The sequence below is a fragment of the Oryzias latipes genome, chromosome 21 (assembly GCF_053564925.1).
Source record: "Oryzias latipes strain Hd-rR chromosome 21, Olatipes_Hd-rR_3.1".
NCBI classification, from domain to species: domain Eukaryota; kingdom Metazoa; phylum Chordata; class Actinopteri; order Beloniformes; family Adrianichthyidae; genus Oryzias; species Oryzias latipes.
Genome location: NC_136257.1, coordinates 10,204,264 through 10,223,983, shown reverse-complemented (window position 1 = coordinate 10,223,983; position 19,720 = coordinate 10,204,264). Strand labels below are relative to the sequence as shown.

At 40.6% G+C, this 19,720-nt stretch overlaps 1 protein-coding gene across 1 annotated transcript; it reads right to left on the bottom strand.

Moving 5' to 3' along the window:
• Positions 1-673: 673 nt before the first annotated feature.
• Positions 674-16,817, bottom strand: tspan7 (tetraspanin 7). The gene is made up of 8 exons (XM_004081463.5): positions 16,469-16,817; positions 6,491-6,679; positions 6,154-6,228; positions 5,977-6,072; positions 3,926-4,081; positions 3,674-3,757; positions 3,507-3,592; positions 674-3,429 (listed from the first exon to the last, which is right to left on the bottom strand). The coding sequence occupies exons 1-7, from the start codon at positions 16,532-16,534 to the stop codon at positions 3,524-3,526; spliced, it is 735 nt and encodes a 244-aa protein (XP_004081511.1). The 5' UTR covers positions 16,535-16,817; the 3' UTR covers positions 674-3,429; positions 3,507-3,523.
• Between the last annotated feature and the right edge of the window lie 2,903 nt (positions 16,818-19,720).

Sequence of the window (19,720 nt, the reverse complement as noted above, 5' to 3'; positions counted from 1 at the left end):
GTTTATTAAATTTTTATTTCCTGTCACCAAGCTTGGTCTCCTGCATTTTGAGTCCTCCACCACCAGTCCCTGACAGGCACTTTATTCCTGGCATCATTTCACATTTCTTGTAATGTTAGTAACTTGTTGACTTTTCGGCACTTCAGGGGGCGCCTCAGCTTTCAGAGATTCGCACATGTGGTTTCGGCAGAGGTTCTTAAACCAGACGTCCTTCCTGACACAACCCAGGCTGGGGACCGGCACAGGGAGACCCAGACTTGGGCCCTCTTATGGCTACATGGTTTAGGGCAGTGGCGTGAAGGGTCTTGCCTGATGAAGCTCATCGCGCCCCCTGGGAAACGAACCCCGATTGCCCACGCGCCAGTCCCACGTGCAGCTAACGGATTCATCCAGCTGCTGTTTGTGATTATAGTCATTTAAAGAGAATGTTTTGAGTGCATATATAAAAATTTAGGCTCGGATGTGTTTGGAAAATTTCAGCTCCTAAGGTTATTTATTTTTAAATCTAAATAAGTCCTGTTTCTACTGAGAACACAGTTGAACAGCTCATGTAAATGAACAATAAATGAGCAACTAGATGATCTAACATCCCAAAAAACCTACATAAACACATATGCTGACAAACCCACATGTATGTGAAGCAGTAATGGCAAGAATTCACTCCATAAACAACTGTTATTCTTGATTTTTATTAATAAGAACACTGATGGTGACTTCAGTCAGAGGTGGACAGCATGTTGCAATTCCCTCTGAGTGCCTATGGCGACCTCACGTGTAAGCTGGATGGTATTGCAGGTTAATATGTACAGAACAAAAGATTGGAGGTAAAACATACATTCACAAAATCCGATTTACAGTTTCAAAAGCAACGACAAAGTACTGAGCAGCACAGCAGGGGGGTCACAGAATGCAGATGCTCACTCTTACACACTCAAGGTAAAAACCGTCAATTAGATTAAACATAAAACCACAACAAAAAAAGAGTCACAGCAGGGGGTTTCACTGTAAACTAAATGCTAACAAAAACATCCTAAATACACTGAAACTGTGCGTTGTTCTCGGCAAAAAAATGAGCCACTATCATATTTTTAGTGCAAGTTTTCTATAAACTACCCAACAAATACAGATTAACAGCACAAAATGTGGATTCAAATCCGTGACACGGATACACCGGTTAGCATATTAGAAGGAGAAACATTACATCATAGAAATTACATTTCTGATTCATATCTACAGAGGAGGATGGAGGTGGAAGCAGCAGGTTGATGCGTCACACAGATTCTCACAAACACCTGTCTGCCTCCCATTTAAATCAGGTTAGGTTCCACCAGAAGAAAGCTGTTTCGGAATTTGTACTTGAATAATTTGGTTTGACTTATGCTAAAAAAAAAATCTTGTTTTTAAAAAAATCACATTTATTTGAATGGTTCAAATCAAGTGCTTCTTGGCTTGTAGAGCAGTATTTTTCATTCAACCGTCAGTTCTGGAGGAGAAGCAGCTCGTCCTCGCTTTACAATCAGATCCAACAGGGTTTCTTGATCTGTTTCTCCTGACAGAAACGGGCTGTTCATTAGGGTTTGTTAGGTTTGCTCAAATATTACTGAGTCGGAGAGGATGCATTCAGAGTCTGGAGAGACCAGGTCACAATGTTTTGCAACCAACCTGTGAGAAGAGGACTAGAGGCACTCTGAGGGGAGTGAGGTGAAGGTTCCGTTATATCCCCCTCCCTGATATTTTCTCATTTAAATGACTAAAATAATAAATCCTTGTGATGCTGCATTCACACCAGCCTCAGCAACGCACGTTCAAGCAACCGCTTCCAATGAAAAGTCTATGTAAATGTGTGTTTCGGGCTGCTAAGTTCAAAACTCTTGCGTTTACGTAAAGCTATGCTAGTTTTTAGTCTGTTTTCAGCTTCTACATTAAATGCCAGAATTCTATGACACCAAGTCTTTCATAAATCAGAATAGAGCTGTGAAAAAAATATCGTGGAGCAAGATTCATGATATTTGCACCACTACGACTGTAGGTAAGGGGTTAGTATGGGGTAGCGTATTGACACCATATTTTGGCACGTTCTTGAACGTGATGTGAACGATGGAGTGATACTGATCAATAAAATGTATGGATTTTCCTGTAATGCCATTTGTTCTTTTTCGAAAACAGAAAATGATTTTCCATTTAATATTGAAAAAAAATTTGAATGGAACCCAGTCAGCTTTTCATTGAATCACATTGTAACCTTGTAGAATGTGAATCTAACAGAATTTTAAATTAGGCCATGGACCCCAAGCCCACGTTAGAGAACGTCCTCCTCTGAATATTTCAATGACATAACTCAAACCATAGTATCTGCACTCATTAATAAGTACGACTGTGGACAAAGAAGCAGCTTTGTGAGCCAAAAACACTTAGCTTGAACCGTTTAGACGTTAGCCTTGGCACTGCTTCTTTGCAGAGAATGTCGAGGAAGGGCGCTGTGTTTGAAAACCAGAACTTCCACAGTTACTTCCTAAGTGTCTTTTGTTGAAATTCGCAGAAAAATGTCACGAGGTAAAGGAAAGAAAGTCAAGTGAAAGAAATGAAGGTACTCAGTCATTGCTTTGAATCTTCAGGAGCCCAAGGGCAGCACAGGAAACGGGAGTGGATAAATAAATCCGTATTTTGTGTCTCAAAACAGCTTTTGTTACGAAGCCCTCAGACTCATCTGAATGCATTTTCCCCTGATAAAGCTAGAAAGCAAACAAAGGTTTTGAGTGCATTTTGAAGTTAAAAAGTTTTGTTTTTTAAGTTCCTATCGACTTGACGTCACAGTGGAAGTTCTACAACACAATTCACATTTGTTAAATCCATCATAAAGCTTTAATTGGTATTCAAATTAAGTCATAATTTCCTGTCTAAATGTATAATTTTGGACAAAAAAATATTGTTCTTATCTTATTAAGGTAAAAAATACTCTAGATCTTCTTTCTCACCTGATACGTTGGTACACGACTCACAATCTTAGAAGTTTACAATGATTAGCAAGCGCAAATTTAAGTGCAAAACTAAATCAGACTACTACTAAAGGATTACTTTCAGGCTTAAGCTACCTCAGTCTGTACGAAAATGTGCAGCAGGTGTTTAAAGAAAGCATGGCTGTTGGCGCCTCAAACGTCTACATGTCACTGGCTTGCGTTGGAGCTGCACTGATCTGAGTTTCCTGTTTACGATGAACATCTTGTACGTAAAGAAGCGGTGCAATATGTGCTTGAAGCTTTGATGCAACTGCTGTGAGTCAAGGAATGGTGCTTTACAATAAGATACATTAAGATATTACATTAAGATCACGGGCTGAGAGACGGACGGTGGTAAATTCCAATCCAGATTCCGTTTGGGGAATTTCCTTGTCTTGTGCCAAGACTTGAATGCCTCTTTTTCTTCAAACCCCTGAAATGAAAACGTACAGGTAAGAGTTTTTTTTATTTCCATCCAGATTTGTTTTCCAACAAGTTCTCAGCTCCTACCTGCCACGTCCCACCAGCTAGACCATCTCATACTGGTTGGCTGTGATGATCCTGGACAGACAGCAGGCGAGCAACATGCCGATCAGCTGTAACACAAAAGGAAGAATGCAAAACTGCATCTGTTAATCCTCCAACCAAAAGTTTGTCACTCCTTTCTTCATACTCACCTGCGAGAAGGCAATTCCAAACGTCACCCCTGCGATGATGGCCATGTTGGTTTCCATGAAGGAAGTGACCAAGTCAAAGCAGCCCTGAAACACAGGGAGCAGGTTAATTGGCGGGGGATTTGGGGACATGTTATATGTGCAAATGAGGGGAAGGACGTGTTTGTGGGAGAGTATCTGCAGGTAGGTGTTAGTGCATGGAGGAGATACATTTTTAAAAAGGTCAGACATTTTCAAATCAAAAGGAAAACCCACCTGGTGGTAGACTTTACTTGGGGCCACAGTTGCATTGCGGAGGTCATCAGAGCTGCAGTCAGAGGAGTTAAAGCAGCAGCTTGGAGGAATGCCTTTGGCGGGGTAATACACACTAGCAAACCAGCTGGTGTAGTTGTAGACTCCACAACAGCGCAGCTATGAAAAAAGAGGAAGAGCACATTTCTGCATGTGGCCAAAACTCACGAGTTATTCACTGAAGTCCCACTCTGATCCTCTTTTGATCTGTTGTAAAAGCATCTCCAGTGGTCTTTTAATCCAGATTATGCCGTTTTTAGTCAAAATAAAAAAAAACATGTGGTTTTCTAGGACATAGTATCTGCAGAGGAGGAGTTTAATAGAAATTTGGCTGTGAGTTGTGGGCGGGGTGTTAGAGTGGAGCAATTTAAGTCAACAACTAACTTACAAAGCATCAACAGCATTTGTCGGTGGAGTTGTTCCTCCATTGAGACGAGAGTTGAGGTCACACACGTTTGTCTGCTAATGTGGAAAACCTCTTGACAGGTAGAATCAAATGGAGAGCACTGACTGAATTACCAGGTACCGGTACTTAAAAACTTAGAGTAAGACTGTTGAAGGAAACCACTACCAGGCGAGTGTTAAAGTGTTTCTGGAGTCTGCCATGGGGTTTCCTTGGAGCAAACATGATGCGCTTTCCTCGAACATTAAGGTTGGTGTTTGCTTTATGACTACATTTTGCACTTACATAACATTCAACCATAACTAACACCATTTTGAAAAATAAAAAGTCAGGATGTGTATCACCCCATCTGACATGATTCCACACCTATCTCTATACATGGTCCACAAATCAATACAGAAAAGATCCAACTAACTTTTTGGGGATAACAGTCCAATTCTTATACCTACATGGATACGCAATCTAGATATTTATTATTTATTTGGCATTTAAAATGAAATCAAATGCCTTTTAACATAGAAATATATGTATACGTAATATAATATATATAATTACTCTGTATTTTTGGCAACAAAAACCACTTCAAACAGTAAAACTTGCCATTTTAGACTGTTTTGTTCTTTGTGGTTAAAAAAGTGTGACATATTAGATTAATTTATTCCGGTATGGTTTGAAGTGCTGTGGAAACAAAGGGTTATCATGGGTTTAGTGAATGCAACACACGACTCTCGCTGTCGTTCACCTTCAGCCAATTGTAATCGATCCGACTTGGTAGAGGGAAGTTTGTGATTGGACGTCTTTTTGTTTACAACAGAAAGAGAAAAATGACAAAGTAGAGCAGAAACTGATTACTTACCTCCCGATCGATTGTTTACCTTTATACCAACATAATCTTGTTCACATCTGTGGCTTTCAACATATACTGCTGTTTCTCTCAGTCCTAGATAGAGTATTTTAATAAATATAAGTACCCTTTACACCTCCAATAAAAATGTCAATAAGTAGTTAAAAAGTTTGAACTTATGAAAAATCCAAGCAGTGACAGCTCTGATTCATTGTGGGTGGTCAGATGAGTTTGTTGGATTCCTGTGGAATATTTTAATATAAAAAACTCAAATTGAGTCAAATGCATTCTTCAGTCCTCCTGAGCAGAAGCTGAACCTCACTTTGTTCAGTGTTGTAGACATTTTTGCATTAATGTGAGGACAAAAATTGCTGCATGAACAGGCTTCCTATAAAGGCTCTAAGGATAGATTGGTTATACTGTAATTTAACTCTTTCATGCCGGAGCTTTAGCTCCAGTGTTGACATTCCTTCAACTACAGTTAACTCTTCTACTGTTTATACAATTAATGTGTATGAGCGGATTCTGTCCAGGAGAAAAAGCTGCTTTGCAGCATTCTGCAACACTTTATGTTTGTGCTTTGCACTGATATGCTACAATATTCGTATGTAAAGTCTTAAATATGGGTGTTAAACTGGTATGAGAAGCAGTCAGAGTCAGCTGATTCACGGTGATCGGGTACATCAAAGAGCTGTTATTTCGATGTCGCCGGCGACATCTCCGGTGTTGAAGGGTACCCCTGTTTTCTGCTTTTTCACAAAGGCTCACCTTGTTCTGCAAATAGTCCACAGCTCGGCTCGCCTCATCCTGGGTATTGTAGTTCAGGACCGCATCGGTGTACGTTCTGCGAAAAGTTCCCTTTATCTGTGTAGCACAAACATATGTGCTTAGCACTACAGAGTTACACACATATGCTGTAAAATGATGCCACAAGCTCTCACTGACCTCATGGCGAAAGACAAATCCAGAGATTCCTGCCACCAGCTCGGCAAGGAAGACGAGGGACAAAAACATGGCATACTGTGCGGAGAGGAAAGAAGCAGCACATTTGCATAGTTTGCATGAAAAGCCTTTATTGGTGATTATAATTTGCATTATGGTCACACTCACACACAGACACCCTCTCATGACAAAAAACGTCCTGCAGCTTCTCTGGGACGTCTCCACGCCATAGAGGTTAACCATTATAGCTGGTGTGATGTAGCTTCAAGCTAATTAATCTTCCTCTGCTGCTCGACTGACTCTCCTGATGACAACATGCTCTCCTCCTGCAGCCTCTCACCAGTTTCAGCATCCATGGGCTTCCTCTGCAGGTGGCGAAGCATCCAAACAGGCCAAAAACGATGATGACAGTCCCGGTGCCGATGAGGACGTACGGGGCGTTGGTGGAGTTGTCAGCGATCAGAGAGATGTACGGCCCGAGCATCAGCTTCCCCCATACTCCTACTGCCAGCAGGATGGCTCCTGTTATCTAAAAAGGGGGGTGGAGAGATGGATGAGACAGATAAAGAACAGACAAGAACGGAAGATTTTTATCTGGTGTCACACCAAAACAACAGAGATTTTTGGAACGTTTCTAGGAGATGAGGAGAAAAATCGATCAAGGTGGAACAAGAAATTAGACGATTAAGGTGGAAAGGAGGAGACAGCAGGCATAAAACCTCACCAAACCATCTAAAAAGAGGTGTGGATCAGCTTTGTTGTGAACACGCCAGTCCTGACGCACACAGAGGCAGAGAGGGAAGGATATAGGACAAATCAAAGAAGCCCTTTGATCCAAGGCGAGACGCTTCCTCCTGTTGCGCCTCTCTTAGCATTTCAAATGAAGGGTACGGATGAAAGAGTGCGTTGTTCGAGCCAGCTGAAGCGGTGTGTGTCTCAGCTGGCACTGTAAAGACAGTGGTGTGAGGAATGGCTGCTGATTATGTGACACCATTGCGGGCCAACTCATACTGCTAACCTCCTTGAGTCTAAAGGCCCGTACACACCGGGACGAATATTCGCCAGGCGTTATTCGCCAGCGTTTTTCGCCACGTTTTTTGTGTTCACACCCAGGCGATTTTCGCTGACGGTGAGCCGAGCGAACATGCAATTTCATTCCCTGACATTAGATGGCGCATAATGTAAATAGAAATACTCCTGTACACAAGGTGGCGCTGCGCAACTTTACGATTCTTAAAGTCGCTTTTCACTCAGAAGAAGAGAGCAAGTATTTACGCGCTTGTCAGAATCATACAAAGAAAACATGAATTTTTCAAGCATCAGTAGCTCCAACTGGTACTTGGTAAGTGGATATTTAAGAATGTCCGTCATTATTTCTTCGCGGCAGTGTAGACGCTACTTGGCGTCTATCTTCTTCGCTGGTATGTGTGCTCAGCAAGGCAGTTTTGTGTTTGAGCGCCCCCAAGTTGTGTTTTACTGTAACTTCAGAAGCTCCAGACACGTGTGCAAAAGCGCCATTCTCATTGGTCGAATAGATTTCGACGCGACGCGTCGAAAAAAAAAAACGAACCCGAGGCGTTTTTTTTTTTTGACGCTTTGGCGCGTGGCGTTTTTTCGCGTCGGTGTGCACACTCTCATTGGTGCACTTTGTTTAGTCACGAGGCGTTAAACGTCGGCGAAAATCGCCGGCGAAATTCGTCCCGGTGTGAACAGGCCTTAAGAAGATGCTGCATCTCGTCCTGCTGTCGGAAAAATGAGGGACAACAGTCTGAGCAGCGTGTTTCCAAGCAACCCCAAATCTTAAAAAAGATGATGGGAATTCCTTCAGCTCTGCAGGCCGGTAGCAAGAAGGAGCAATAAATAAGATACACATAAAATGCACATTTACTGAAGATACCTTTTACCATTTGTAATTCAAAGCGTTGTGGGCGTGACTGCCGGCGCAGCTCTCTGTTTGCATGCTCTCTCTGTAGCTAACACCCCCTTAAACCCCCGACCTAACATTATTGGTGCAACAAAAATGGTAAGCAATATTAAAGCTATCCAGTGGTACAGTTTTGATCTAGATGCCAGCTCAGATCAGGAAAACAAAGACGCACATGGATCTAGTTATACAAGTGGATCAGAATGGAGCAGAGCAAGGAGCTTTTGGCCTGCCCAGCATATTAGAAATATATTTATTTCTCTTCTAAACCAGTTTTGTCCCTTTTGGGGTCACAGAGTTGCCGGAGCCTATTCCGGCCCCTTGTGAGGAAGGGCAGGGGACACCCTGTCCAGGGTGTCACACACCTATGCACACTCACATTCACACCATTTAGAGTAACCAATTAAGCTATGAAGCATGTTTTTGGCCTGTGAGAGGAAGCCAGAGTCCCTAGAGAAAACCAACGCATGCAGGAGAACATGCAAACTCCACACAGAAAGGACCCCCACTGTTGTTCTGTTGCAGGGGGCCTTCTTGCTGTGAGGCAAGAGCGCTAACCACTGCTACAAATACAATGTTTTTCAAATGTCATTTTTTGTCTGCTCCTGACAACAATTTGAATAAGAAATACTCAGAACTCAAAACTACAACTCAAAACACAACTTTCATAGGACTGGGTCTTTAAATCAACTGGAAGGATACTACCAGAAAGATATTTGTCAGTACTTCAAAAAACAAACCTACAAAAATGTAACTTTTTTGGACATTTTTGTAAATGTTTGAACTGTAATTAAAAAAAAAGTTCCAATTGTATTGTTGCTGTAAGGATTCAGTGGTTTGGTTTTCTTTGTCATGTTTTTGGTTTCCTTGTCAGTCACACCTTCAGGTTCATGATCCACAGCTGTCTTCAGTTCAGTTAATTGCCCTCAGCCTATTTAGGTGTCTTGGTTTCTGTTCTTCCTTGTCAGGTCATCTGCTCTGTTTTGTCACAGGTTTTTTTTCCCCTCATAGTTTTGTCATGTTTCAGTTTGCTAATTAAATGTTTTAGTTCCTGTCATCAAGCTTGGTCTCCTGCATTTGGGTCCTCCACCACCAGTTCGTGACAGTTGCTCATCCAATTGCTTCATCATACCGACTTCTATGGCACCATTATTCAGGACAAGATTAAAAGGTTTTAGAAGTAGCTAAAAAACGGTACATTTTGTTATATTATTTATATTAAAGAGAACAAACAAGCGAAGGTCTATTGTAGAAAATCATCATTTAATCATTTAATTGAAATTTACTGTTAGATGTTAACCTATGACACATGTCTTTGACCTGTGGGAAGAAAAGCCAGACATGCATGAGGAGAACATGCAAACTCCACATCGAAGGGTCCCAGAGGGGATTTAAACCAGGGTAGGGCATGGGCGCTAACCACTGCTCCTCAATGCAGCCCCCTTAGATGGGTTTCATCTTTGCAAAATGACAGAATTGTCTTCTACGCATCATTAGCTGCAGTTACATGGACAAAAGTAATCGGAATAAACCCTGATCAGAATAAAAATGCGTCATGTAAACACACCGTTTAGAATATTCTGCCCCGATCAGACTCATTCAGATCAAAATTTCCACACGATAGAGATTGGTGGGTTATGCCGATTGTTGATCCAATCGTCGTGCATTTAAACAGTTTATTCTGATTGTTGGTCAGAAGGAGGAGGAGGACCGCAGTCTGTCCGGGTGCTCTGCGTGAGCGAGCTTTGGGACGGCATGTGAGCTGGTGGAACCGGCTTTCGAATGCAGAAATGGGTCCCCGCACAGTCCTGAGAAACAGCGCCAACAATCGCGTGATTTTGTGTCACCAGTCGTGTCCCGACAAAATAAAGGCTGATGTCATTTCCACTTATTTACGAGTAGACAAGATGCAGGTTGCGACATTGCCCCCATGAACTCTTCTTCTGGATTTGTGCTATCAAGAATAAAGCGCTGGCCGCACATATTTAGAAAATTATGAGCAAACAGGCACTTAATAATAATCATAAAAATAATAAAAGCACCTTTAGAAGATCATCTCGGTCTATGCGTCTTTGTTTGTTTACAACGGAACTCGCTATTTCTTCTTCTACGACTGTTTCCGTTATTATAGAGAGTTCTGCTTATGTTAAAATGTTTTATTCCGACCGAAAGTGTGGCACATGTAAATGTTTGTTAAAAGTTTTTCAGGGCCCATGTACACAGTTCACTTCTAATCCGATCTTTGATCCAATCAAAGACATTTTGCACATGTAACCAAAGCTATTTTTAAAGACACCGTTTCAAAATGCATAGATAGATAAATGAACTGAACTTGAGGGGTGGAACCCAGCAACCCTGTAAGCTCAGTTCTCGGACGACATCAAATGAAAAAAAACTCCACCAACTGCTATCCTGATGACTCAGATTTCGTCTTGTTTTTTTCATCAGTTGAACTGGCAATGTCACAGTGTATTTCTGTCGGTGAAAGGTTAAAGAAATATTTCTTCCCTGTCAGTCTATCCAGAGCCTCTGTACACCACACCCCAACCAACAAGTGGAGATCTTGAGTTAAAAGCTACAATCATATGGTAATCGCTGGCCAGCTTCTCCACCAGCAGTCATGGATGCAGATTGAATTTATACATTGAACTTGGTTATATTCTTCCACTCCGAGTATCTACAGATTGAAGTACCCAACTCAAACTCAGTAGTAAAAAAGAAGATTGAACACTGGTCTTTTAGCAGTTTTTAGCCATGTCCAGTTGGTTTAACTGTATTGGTTTTGTTTAACACTTTTACACTAGAGAGTGTTGACATTCTTTTGACTACCGCAACTCTTCAACAATTTACGCAATTAATGTAATTCCAGCAGATTCTGAAGTGGAGAAAAGCAGCTCTGTGCTGGTATGCAAGAATTTGCAGTAGTGAAGTATTTACACAGTTGACGTAAATCAGTTGATTCTGTCGCAGGGAAAAGCGGCTTTGCGCAGTTATACAGTTCAAAGCTGATATGAAAAGCTGCTTTTCTCTGCATCACAATCAGCTGATTTACATCGATTGCGTAAATCAGGTGGGTCATAGAGCGTGTGTTTTCAGGTGATGCCTCCTGTGTTACGGGGAACCTTACTGTAAATTTATTACTGAAGCTTTTTCTTGTAGTGGCCTCATTCTTATTTTTAATGGCAGAAAACAAGAGAACCTCAGATTCTTCACTGCCAGCCTCCCCTGAGTGTAAAGTTTGAAACTCAATGCCCAGCTGGCCCACTTGCTTACAGAGCAGAGTTCAAAACAGGTCACTCCTTTTCCCCCTCGCCTCCTGCGGCTCACTGGAAGAAGCAGAAGGCGAAGTGATCAAATATGCTGGCAAGGACAGCGTGCCGTCTTCACCACCTGCTCTGCATTCCGCTCCCTGGTGTGTCGCTGCTGTGACACAACTTTTCCCACTCAAGACATTATTGGCCAGGACAAGTCGCTGACAGACAAACCAGGAGCTGACAGAGACATTTCTCCCTCTTTGAACCAAAAAGTCCCGGCCTTCTCTGTGCTTTGTTGTCTGGGGTGGAGGAGACTATCCCAGCTCGGAGACACTTCTGCAACCCGGCTGCATGAAACCTGATGCTGTAGATATCAACGTCCTACTAGAGTCCATCCAAGCCAGACTAAATATAAAAGCACATGTTGGTGGTAACACAAGCACATGTCCTCCGTGCAAAGTGCAGTTCAACTGCTTTTCAACCTCTCACGACTCATAATCTTAAACCAACAATATTTCCTGTGCTCACTTTAGATTCATTTCGTTTTTTTATAAGGCCACTAGCGATATTGTAAACGATCATCCTTTCTGACTTTCAGGGGAATGTGTGGGAAGCAGAACAAGTACACTTGACGCCCTAAACCCATTACATGGTGATAAATCTCCTCTGCAGTTTTTAATTAAATAATCCTATTCCAGTATTAAACTATAGCAGAGGAATGATCATAGAAAGAGTCACTATTGTAAAAAGGCAACTAAATCAGTTAGATTTTGTTCTAAACTTGACTGATGTGGCGTATCAAATGGTTTCTAGCAACAAGATCAGACAAAAATAACCCAACCACTGTTAGACAATGGTGGATCCAGACCAGTGTGAGTGAAATTTGATAAATTATGTTTTATTCCCAACTTCCCAATTAGTCTACAATAAATGAAATGATAACTGAGCAGCTCAGAAAGTAACTTGATGGAACTGATGGTTCTAATCCCATGCAGAATGCTCTTCACAGCTACACAGAATATTCTGATAAAAAAAAGATCAAATCAAAGATATGTGTGTAAGATAGGTGAACTCTATTTTATTTTAAGAAATTAAAAATATAACTTCTCATTTTTGTCACAATAGGAAAAACAAATATATTTAAACGTTTTAATTGAGAAAGGGTGATTGACAAGGTTAAATAAGCTGCCAAAGACTGCGTCCTTAGTCTTCTGAAGCTTCCAACACCTCTATACTTGTCGTTTTATGGTTAGTGCGTTTAAATTTGTGCGTGCCTTGGCTCTTTGTCCTATTATTTTGGTCAACCTTTAGTTGTTGAACAGATGGTTTCACACTCTTCAGCTGGATCATGTGATTCCAAGGTCTGGTTGAAGAAACACACCTGATCTAGGTGAGCAACAGTGAGGCTGGAAAACAAGTAAGGTGGAGCTCAAAAACCAGGGCAGCCCTGTCCTATGGGGAGTTCTAATACAAAAAAGTTAACTCAATGATGCACAGTTCTGGTTCAGGTACATATCATCACTCTCACACCGCCATGTTTGGTCATGTTTTAGGTAAATTAGAAGGTTGCATGTCCAAGATAAATGCTTAAAGTAGCATTTTGATACCACAAAAGGGTGGTATCGTAGGGTGACAAACAGTCTGCTCGCCTTCTGATGTTTAAAAACTATTTTCAATGTTTCATTTCAGTGTTTATGGGGTTTTTGGAATTACGTTTTTTAAATATGTTACTAGGGCAGAGTTGGCACGGTGGTGCAGTGGTTAGCGCTCTCACCTAGTGAAAAGGCTCTGGTTCATATCTTAGCCTTTCTATGTGGGGTTTGCATGCTCTCCATGTGCATTTGGGGGTTTTCTCCGAGAACTCCAGCTTCCCCCCACAGTCCAAAGACATGCTTCACGGGTTAATTGGGGAATCTAAAATTGCCCCTAAGGGGGGTTTGTGAGTTGCTGTGTGGCCCCGCAACACATTGGCAACCTGTGCAGGGTGTACCCTACCTTTGCCCGGAACAGGTGCCACAAACCCCATGACCCCAAAAGGGATAAGAAAATGGATGGATGCATGGATGGATGCATGGATGGATCAATCAATCAAACTTTATTTATATAGCACTTTTCATATAAAAGCATAACACAAAGTGCTTTACATTAAAACAAAATTTAAGAAATAATACAAATACAACCATGAAAATTAAAATAAACAAGCACAAAAGTTAAAAAATAGGGCCCCCCTCCCCATACCTACACCCCCCCCCCCCACTCCTTTCACTCCTCCCACCCCCCAACTGATGGGGAAAGACAATGAGAAATAGGCTGAGCACGAAAACAAGATGTTGGAAAAGCTAATAATTGGGACCTTTCTCTCTGAGAATAGCTGCATAGTCTGCCAGATGCAGCATCACAGGTGGGGACCGGCCCCACCACAGCTAAGCGGCGATGCAGGCCCCCATCTAGAGCTGCAGCGGCTGAACAGCAGCCGACCCAGAGGGAGAGGTTCCAGCTGAGGAGGCACCGGGAATAAAACATGACAACGACAGAGTACAACATACTGATAAAGGCAATAAACAATAAAACATTGAAATAAAGCATTAAAATTCTAGTGTAAATTCATAAAACAATATAAAATGGATAAATAAATAAATAAAATTAGTAAAAATGAGCTAAAAGCCAGTTTAAAAAGATGAATGAAGATGAAGAAAAAGGATGGATGATGGATGGATGGACAAAGTTAAAAAAAAGGGAGCATTATCCTTCCTCTATAGTATAAAGGAAGCAAAGGATAAAAAACAAACACATCACATACTGGAATACTGAAATGTAGGTGCTATTTAATATAAACAGTTGCTTACTGGAAGTTAGAAAGACAACACTGTTGCTACCCAATATTTAGCTTTGGTCCTTTCATTTTAGAGAAAAAACCTTATTTGTCTTTCTTTTAATAATAGTAATAAACAATTTTCTAAATGTTTTACACATATTTAGAAAAAATATACAGTGTTTGTGTTTTAAACAACTTAATGGTTAAAAACTTCTGAAATATAAAGTTTAGAGGTAATTTGTTGTTTGCTAGTACTGTATGTAATCAAATCAATTAATCATCTGTGAATATATCTTTTCCAAATTTATTTAGAAAGCTGGACACATTCAGTACAGGAGACATAGCATAGAGGAGATTGATTGACAAGGTCTACAGCCAATCAGGATGCAGAACACAGTTCAATGAGAAAAAACTATGCTAAATTGTACTGAAAAACAATCTACGAAACAATGACCGCAAAAGAGGAACAGCAATAAAGTGGGGGGGGGGGGGGGGGTTCTAATTAACTCCTGCTGGTCTGTAGAAACTATGTCCCAGAACATGACACATTTTTTTTAAATTTATCTTGGCTTAAAATGGGAAAATCATAATTAAAAGACCACTGGCAACGCTTTTACAATAGATCAAATGATGATCAGAGTGGAGCTTTAATGCAAGACTAGATCGACATAATTTCACTTGTTTACAGAAAAAATTGACCTTTTATCCACTTTTAGAAATTTCATTTTTTCATCATCAACTTTAATGGATGGTCACATTTTGGTCACATTTTTCCTCTAATTTTGAACAAAAATAAGTAATCGGGATACTTAGTAATCTTTCATTACTAGGTTTGGATGAATGTGAAAGTGCATAGTTTGGATGTGTTCCACTATTATTGCACTGATCTCAAATTTAGGAGTTATAATATCATATCGTTTTAAGATAACATTTTTAAAAAAAACTGTCATTTTCTAAAACATAGTGGAGCAGCAGTAGTTCATTAAACAATCACCTCTGATTTGTGGGAGGTACTGTTGGTGTGGAGTAAGCTCCCCCCCATTTCCCATCATCCATCAGTTTACAATAGCTTACGGTCCATACAACCCAGACCTAACATTATCGGTGCAACAAAAATCGCTAGCAATCTTGGAGCTATCTCGCTTTGATCCAGATGCCAGCTTGGACGAGGAAAACAAAGACGTAGATGGATAGTCGTCCACAAGTCGATGCATCAGAATGGAACAGAACAGGGAGCTTGTGGCCATTAGCTTTTCCAAAGTGCATTTTTGTCTAGCTTGATTTACAACAGTTTGAAAATAAAAAATACAAAAAAAAGGAGCAATTTTAAGCTTAATTTTCTTTATATATGTCCCCCATCATGAAGGAAAAGCCTCAAGAATACCAAAAACATGATTTTTCATTGGAGTGGATCTTTAAAACCTGGTCAGACGAATTAAACCTTGAGCTCTTTATAAGGGTTTGCTGGGGGGGAGAAGAGGGGGGGGGGTCTTCTCACTTTGTTGCTTTCACAGAGTGAAGCATGGAGGCTTTTCCAAGGAACCAGTTCATGGGGCCCAGGGGCAGTTTAACATGCCCCCTCCCTATTATTAATTCCTTACTTTTTAAACCTTCCGGTATAAAAATCAAGCAACAAATTAAATGTAATTTAATAAAAAAAAATAACGTTGACACAATAAAACATAAGATTATTTTAAAAAATACATATATATAATCAAGTAAATACAGAAAGGCTTTTCAGTCGTGAACAGCTGTTGTTGGGCTAGACAACCATAGCCCCCTCCCTTACATGTTGGGGCCCCAGGCAGAACCCTATTGTGACAGCCCAGCCCCACTCTCTTGCTTTAAACACAAATAAAACACATCTGTGTCCAGCTCCCCCGTTAAAAGCGCGCGGAAGCGGCTCCGAAAATGAAAAATTAGCGGTCAGAAAGCATCCCGAGCAGGCCTCTAGCGCGGCTCCCATCAGTCGCTGCGGTGATGGTAACATCCTGCACCTCGCTAACTGACAACAACCATGATGCTAGGAGGATGCGTGGGGCACGCGCTCACGCCCAGCAGCTCAAAGATATGAGTAGCCATCACCCCACTTATGTAATTCGACCGGCCAAACATCCCTGTTTTTGTCTGAACGTCAAGAAAAATGGGCTGCAGTCGTTTTTATTAAGTGAAAGTTTGTTAAAAAAAATGTAGTCCGTCGGTGATGCTGGCACCCTTTCATCATGCAAACACATACACCGCGGCGGACGGAGACGGACAGCCGTTATTGTCCGCAGCGTTGATGGAAAAACAACAAACAAAGGCGGCGCGGTGGGGGATACTTACCCAAAACACGAAGGAGTAGACGATGAGGAGGGTTTTAAGGCAGGTGATGACCGGCTTTGTCTCCATTGTAGACCGACGTTCGAGCCGCTGTGGCGATAACGGGAGCGGAAAAAAACACCGAAATGTCTCCGCGAGTTGTCGCGTTGCGCTCTACGCGAATGCGGCCGCACGGCGTCACTGGGTCCGTCAGCAGGTTATAGGATAGACTCCCGCGATGTATCACTGCGTTTAACACCAGACAACACCCTCCGCCGCTGGGGAGGGACGGCTTTAACGGGGGTTTAATGATCGACCGAACGGCGGGGGAACGATAATATCAAGCCCCTAGTTAAGCTAAAAAAAAAAAAGAGGTTTTATTATTTTATCATAAACAAAAACAAAGAGAGAGAAACCACCCCACAAATTTCATTTTTTATTTAAATAAAATAGTGCACTAATGGTTGCCAAAACATATGGAAGTTGTTTTTAACCCATAATTCAAAGTCACATTCAATTTTCAATTGAGAATATAATTTGGACTAATTATGCAATTTTAAAATGGATTTTACATTTGCGAGCTTGCAATGTTAAAAATGCATTTTGCAACATGAAAAGTTACAATTCAATTTTACACTTTTAAATACACAATTTTAAACAAAAGCAAAATCAACTGCATTTAATTGTTCATGGGTTTTGCTATTTACAATTCAGAATTGAATTTGGTCATGCATTTTAAAAAGGCATTTTGCAATTCAATATTTAAAATTTGCGTATGCAGTACTTGTACAGCGCTTTGCTACCTCCTTAGGCCCAGAGCGCATTACAGTCACAGTCCCATTCAGCCATGCACACACACATTCACACACTGCTGCCAAACACTGGCATCAACCTACAACCACCTAAACCAATTTGGGTCTTGGGCAAGACCCACATTGGCCAAGACCCAAGGTGTCTTGCCCAAGGACATTTTGACACATGGGCACAGAGGGCAGGAACTAAACCTGCGATCTATTGATCAGTGGTCAGCCGCTCTACCACTACACCATGGCCATCGCATTTAAAAAATGACATTTCAATACTGTGCTTGTCTTAAATTAATTTAACATACACAAAAATTGAAATATATTGGGTTGTCATTTGCTATGGGGTTATTGTGTCAAAATTTGAAAGAAATTGCTGAACAGCACCCTCCCTGTATAATGCATTTTCATTGACAGGGAGTTTTTTCCTGTCCCAGAATTGACCCACAAACATACTATTTTTGTCAGAAATACATTAATTTACAATATTCGCTTTATCATAAAACAATCTTATTTAATTTACTCAGAAATGAACAAATAAACATTTGAATTCCAGTCACTGTTAATTGACTTTAGGTCTGAAAGTCGTTCCGGAAAAGTTCACTTAGAATCACCCTAAAGCACAATTCGAGCTAAACTTTATGTAGTGAAAATAGTTTTAATTAATTTTTTTTTAAATGATCCTAAGCCTTTATTTTCCAAAATATTTAGTCTGTCAATAAAATGATTAAGAAAAAAACTTTAGGCAATTTACATGAAAAACCCTGAAGTGGCACATCTAATTTTTATCTAAATATATTGACACCTTAGTGGGGTTTATCGTCTGTTTTTCATGTACACAAGAAAGAGTAATTGATGAGTAATTACATTAGTGAGCATGTAAACACGATTTCCTGAAACTCCTTTTTTTATATTGAAGTTATCTGATGGTGAAAAATTGGATTAACATGCTGAAGTTTCTTTTCAATGGTCATTTTTCTGCATATACATGCCTATTTATCTGCTTTGTTCTAAAACATCTCCTCATGCTTCATCGGCCCATGCTTAAACTCCCATTTGTATCAAGTCGCTCAACACGCTTGTTTTTGCCCTTCTGGAACAAACAGCAGACCAAAGAGATGTGGAATTGTCACCTGAAACTCACTTACATATTTCTCTTCTTTGAGTTTGCTTCCAACAATGACAAGCCTGATATTTCTATGCCCCATATAATCACACTTCCTCCACCAAAATATGTTTTTCATATGTGTGCAGGAAATCTGCAGTGTTCTCTATGTCTTCTGATCCCACAATCTAACCTTGGTGGACAGAATGTGGATTCATTCCTGAACACAACACTCCTCAATGGCACTCCAGGCATCGGAGCAAACGGGCTTGACAGAAAAGGGAGCTGTGGCCCACCTCATGGCTGACTATAAATCTTCTGTGCAAAGAGTTGTCAGTCATGTCGTCTTGAAAACCTTCACAAGACTGTAGAAGACAACCTATGGAGACACAAGCTCACAGGAGAAGGACACGCTTTTCCTTAGCTGTCATCTTCTGTCTCTAATTTCCCATATCATATAGAACTTGGCCTGTTTGGAAATTAGAATAGCTTCAGTGCTGTATAAAAACGGCTTGAATTTACTCTTTTGCAGCACTTATAACTGGATTAGACCAGCTTGGGAAGTCAAATTTTTGAGACAGACACGTACTGAGTTCATGCTCACAGGTGTTCCCTGCTGTTTGCAGCTATTGCATCCATGAGGTTTAGGATCAATATATATATGACAGGCCGTTATTCTTATGAGTGTGCTGACACATTTTTATTTAGCTTCAATTCTGCTCAAAGTAATCATAATAAAAAAAAATAACAAGCCGAAGTTTTAGCTGGTTTTGTAAAAACAGCTTTATTTAGTGTGTATGTTTTTGTAACAGCATAGTGAGGTTATCATCTTTACAGCTGCAAGACAACTTGAGTTGTGCTTTTTGTTTTTCCAATACCCATCAACCTTTGACCAAATGGTCACAATAAATGTGTCAACACAATCCAACAGCAACTCTGCAGTAAATTCAGTTTTCTTGAGTTTCTGAAGGGTTTTGAGCACATGGGGTCTGCTACCTGAGGCATAGAGACACATTCGGTTCCTTTATCCCTTCATTGTTCCTCTTCGGCTTTGAAGAAAAAAAAAAAGGCCAAGGATCTGACTTAATAATGGGTTTGTAGCTTTGGTTAAATTTGTCCTAGTGAATGAAGTTTTGTGTCTAGATTTTTACATGTCCGATAACTGATGAAAGGTTTAATCTGCTTTCAGAATTTATTACTAGAGAAGCTTAAAGCAAAAATTCTGTAAAGTTCTTAACCTTTGTGCTATCTTAGATGACCCCCCCTTACATTGATGTGTTCTTCCTACCATGACAAAGGTGGATAAAGGTGGAAAGATTTCATGTAATCCATGGACACCAGTGAAGATCACAAATCATTGAAGAAAAA

What these genes read in the sequence shown, in the direction of transcription:
- tspan7 (XM_004081463.5), bottom strand. Translation starts at nt 16,534, where the DNA reads ATGGAGACAAAGCCGGTCATCACCTGCCTTAAAACCCTCCTCATCGTC. An exon ending in GCCCATGGATGCTGAAACTG is followed by an intron (nt 6,229 to 6,490) that starts GTGAGAGGCTGC and finishes CTCTCCGCACAG; the next exon opens with TATGCCATGTTTTTGTCCCT. An exon ending in TGGACTATTTGCAGAACAAG is followed by an intron (nt 4,082 to 5,976) that starts GTGAGCCTTTGT and finishes CTTTTTTCATAG; the next exon opens with CTGCGCTGTTGTGGAGTCTA.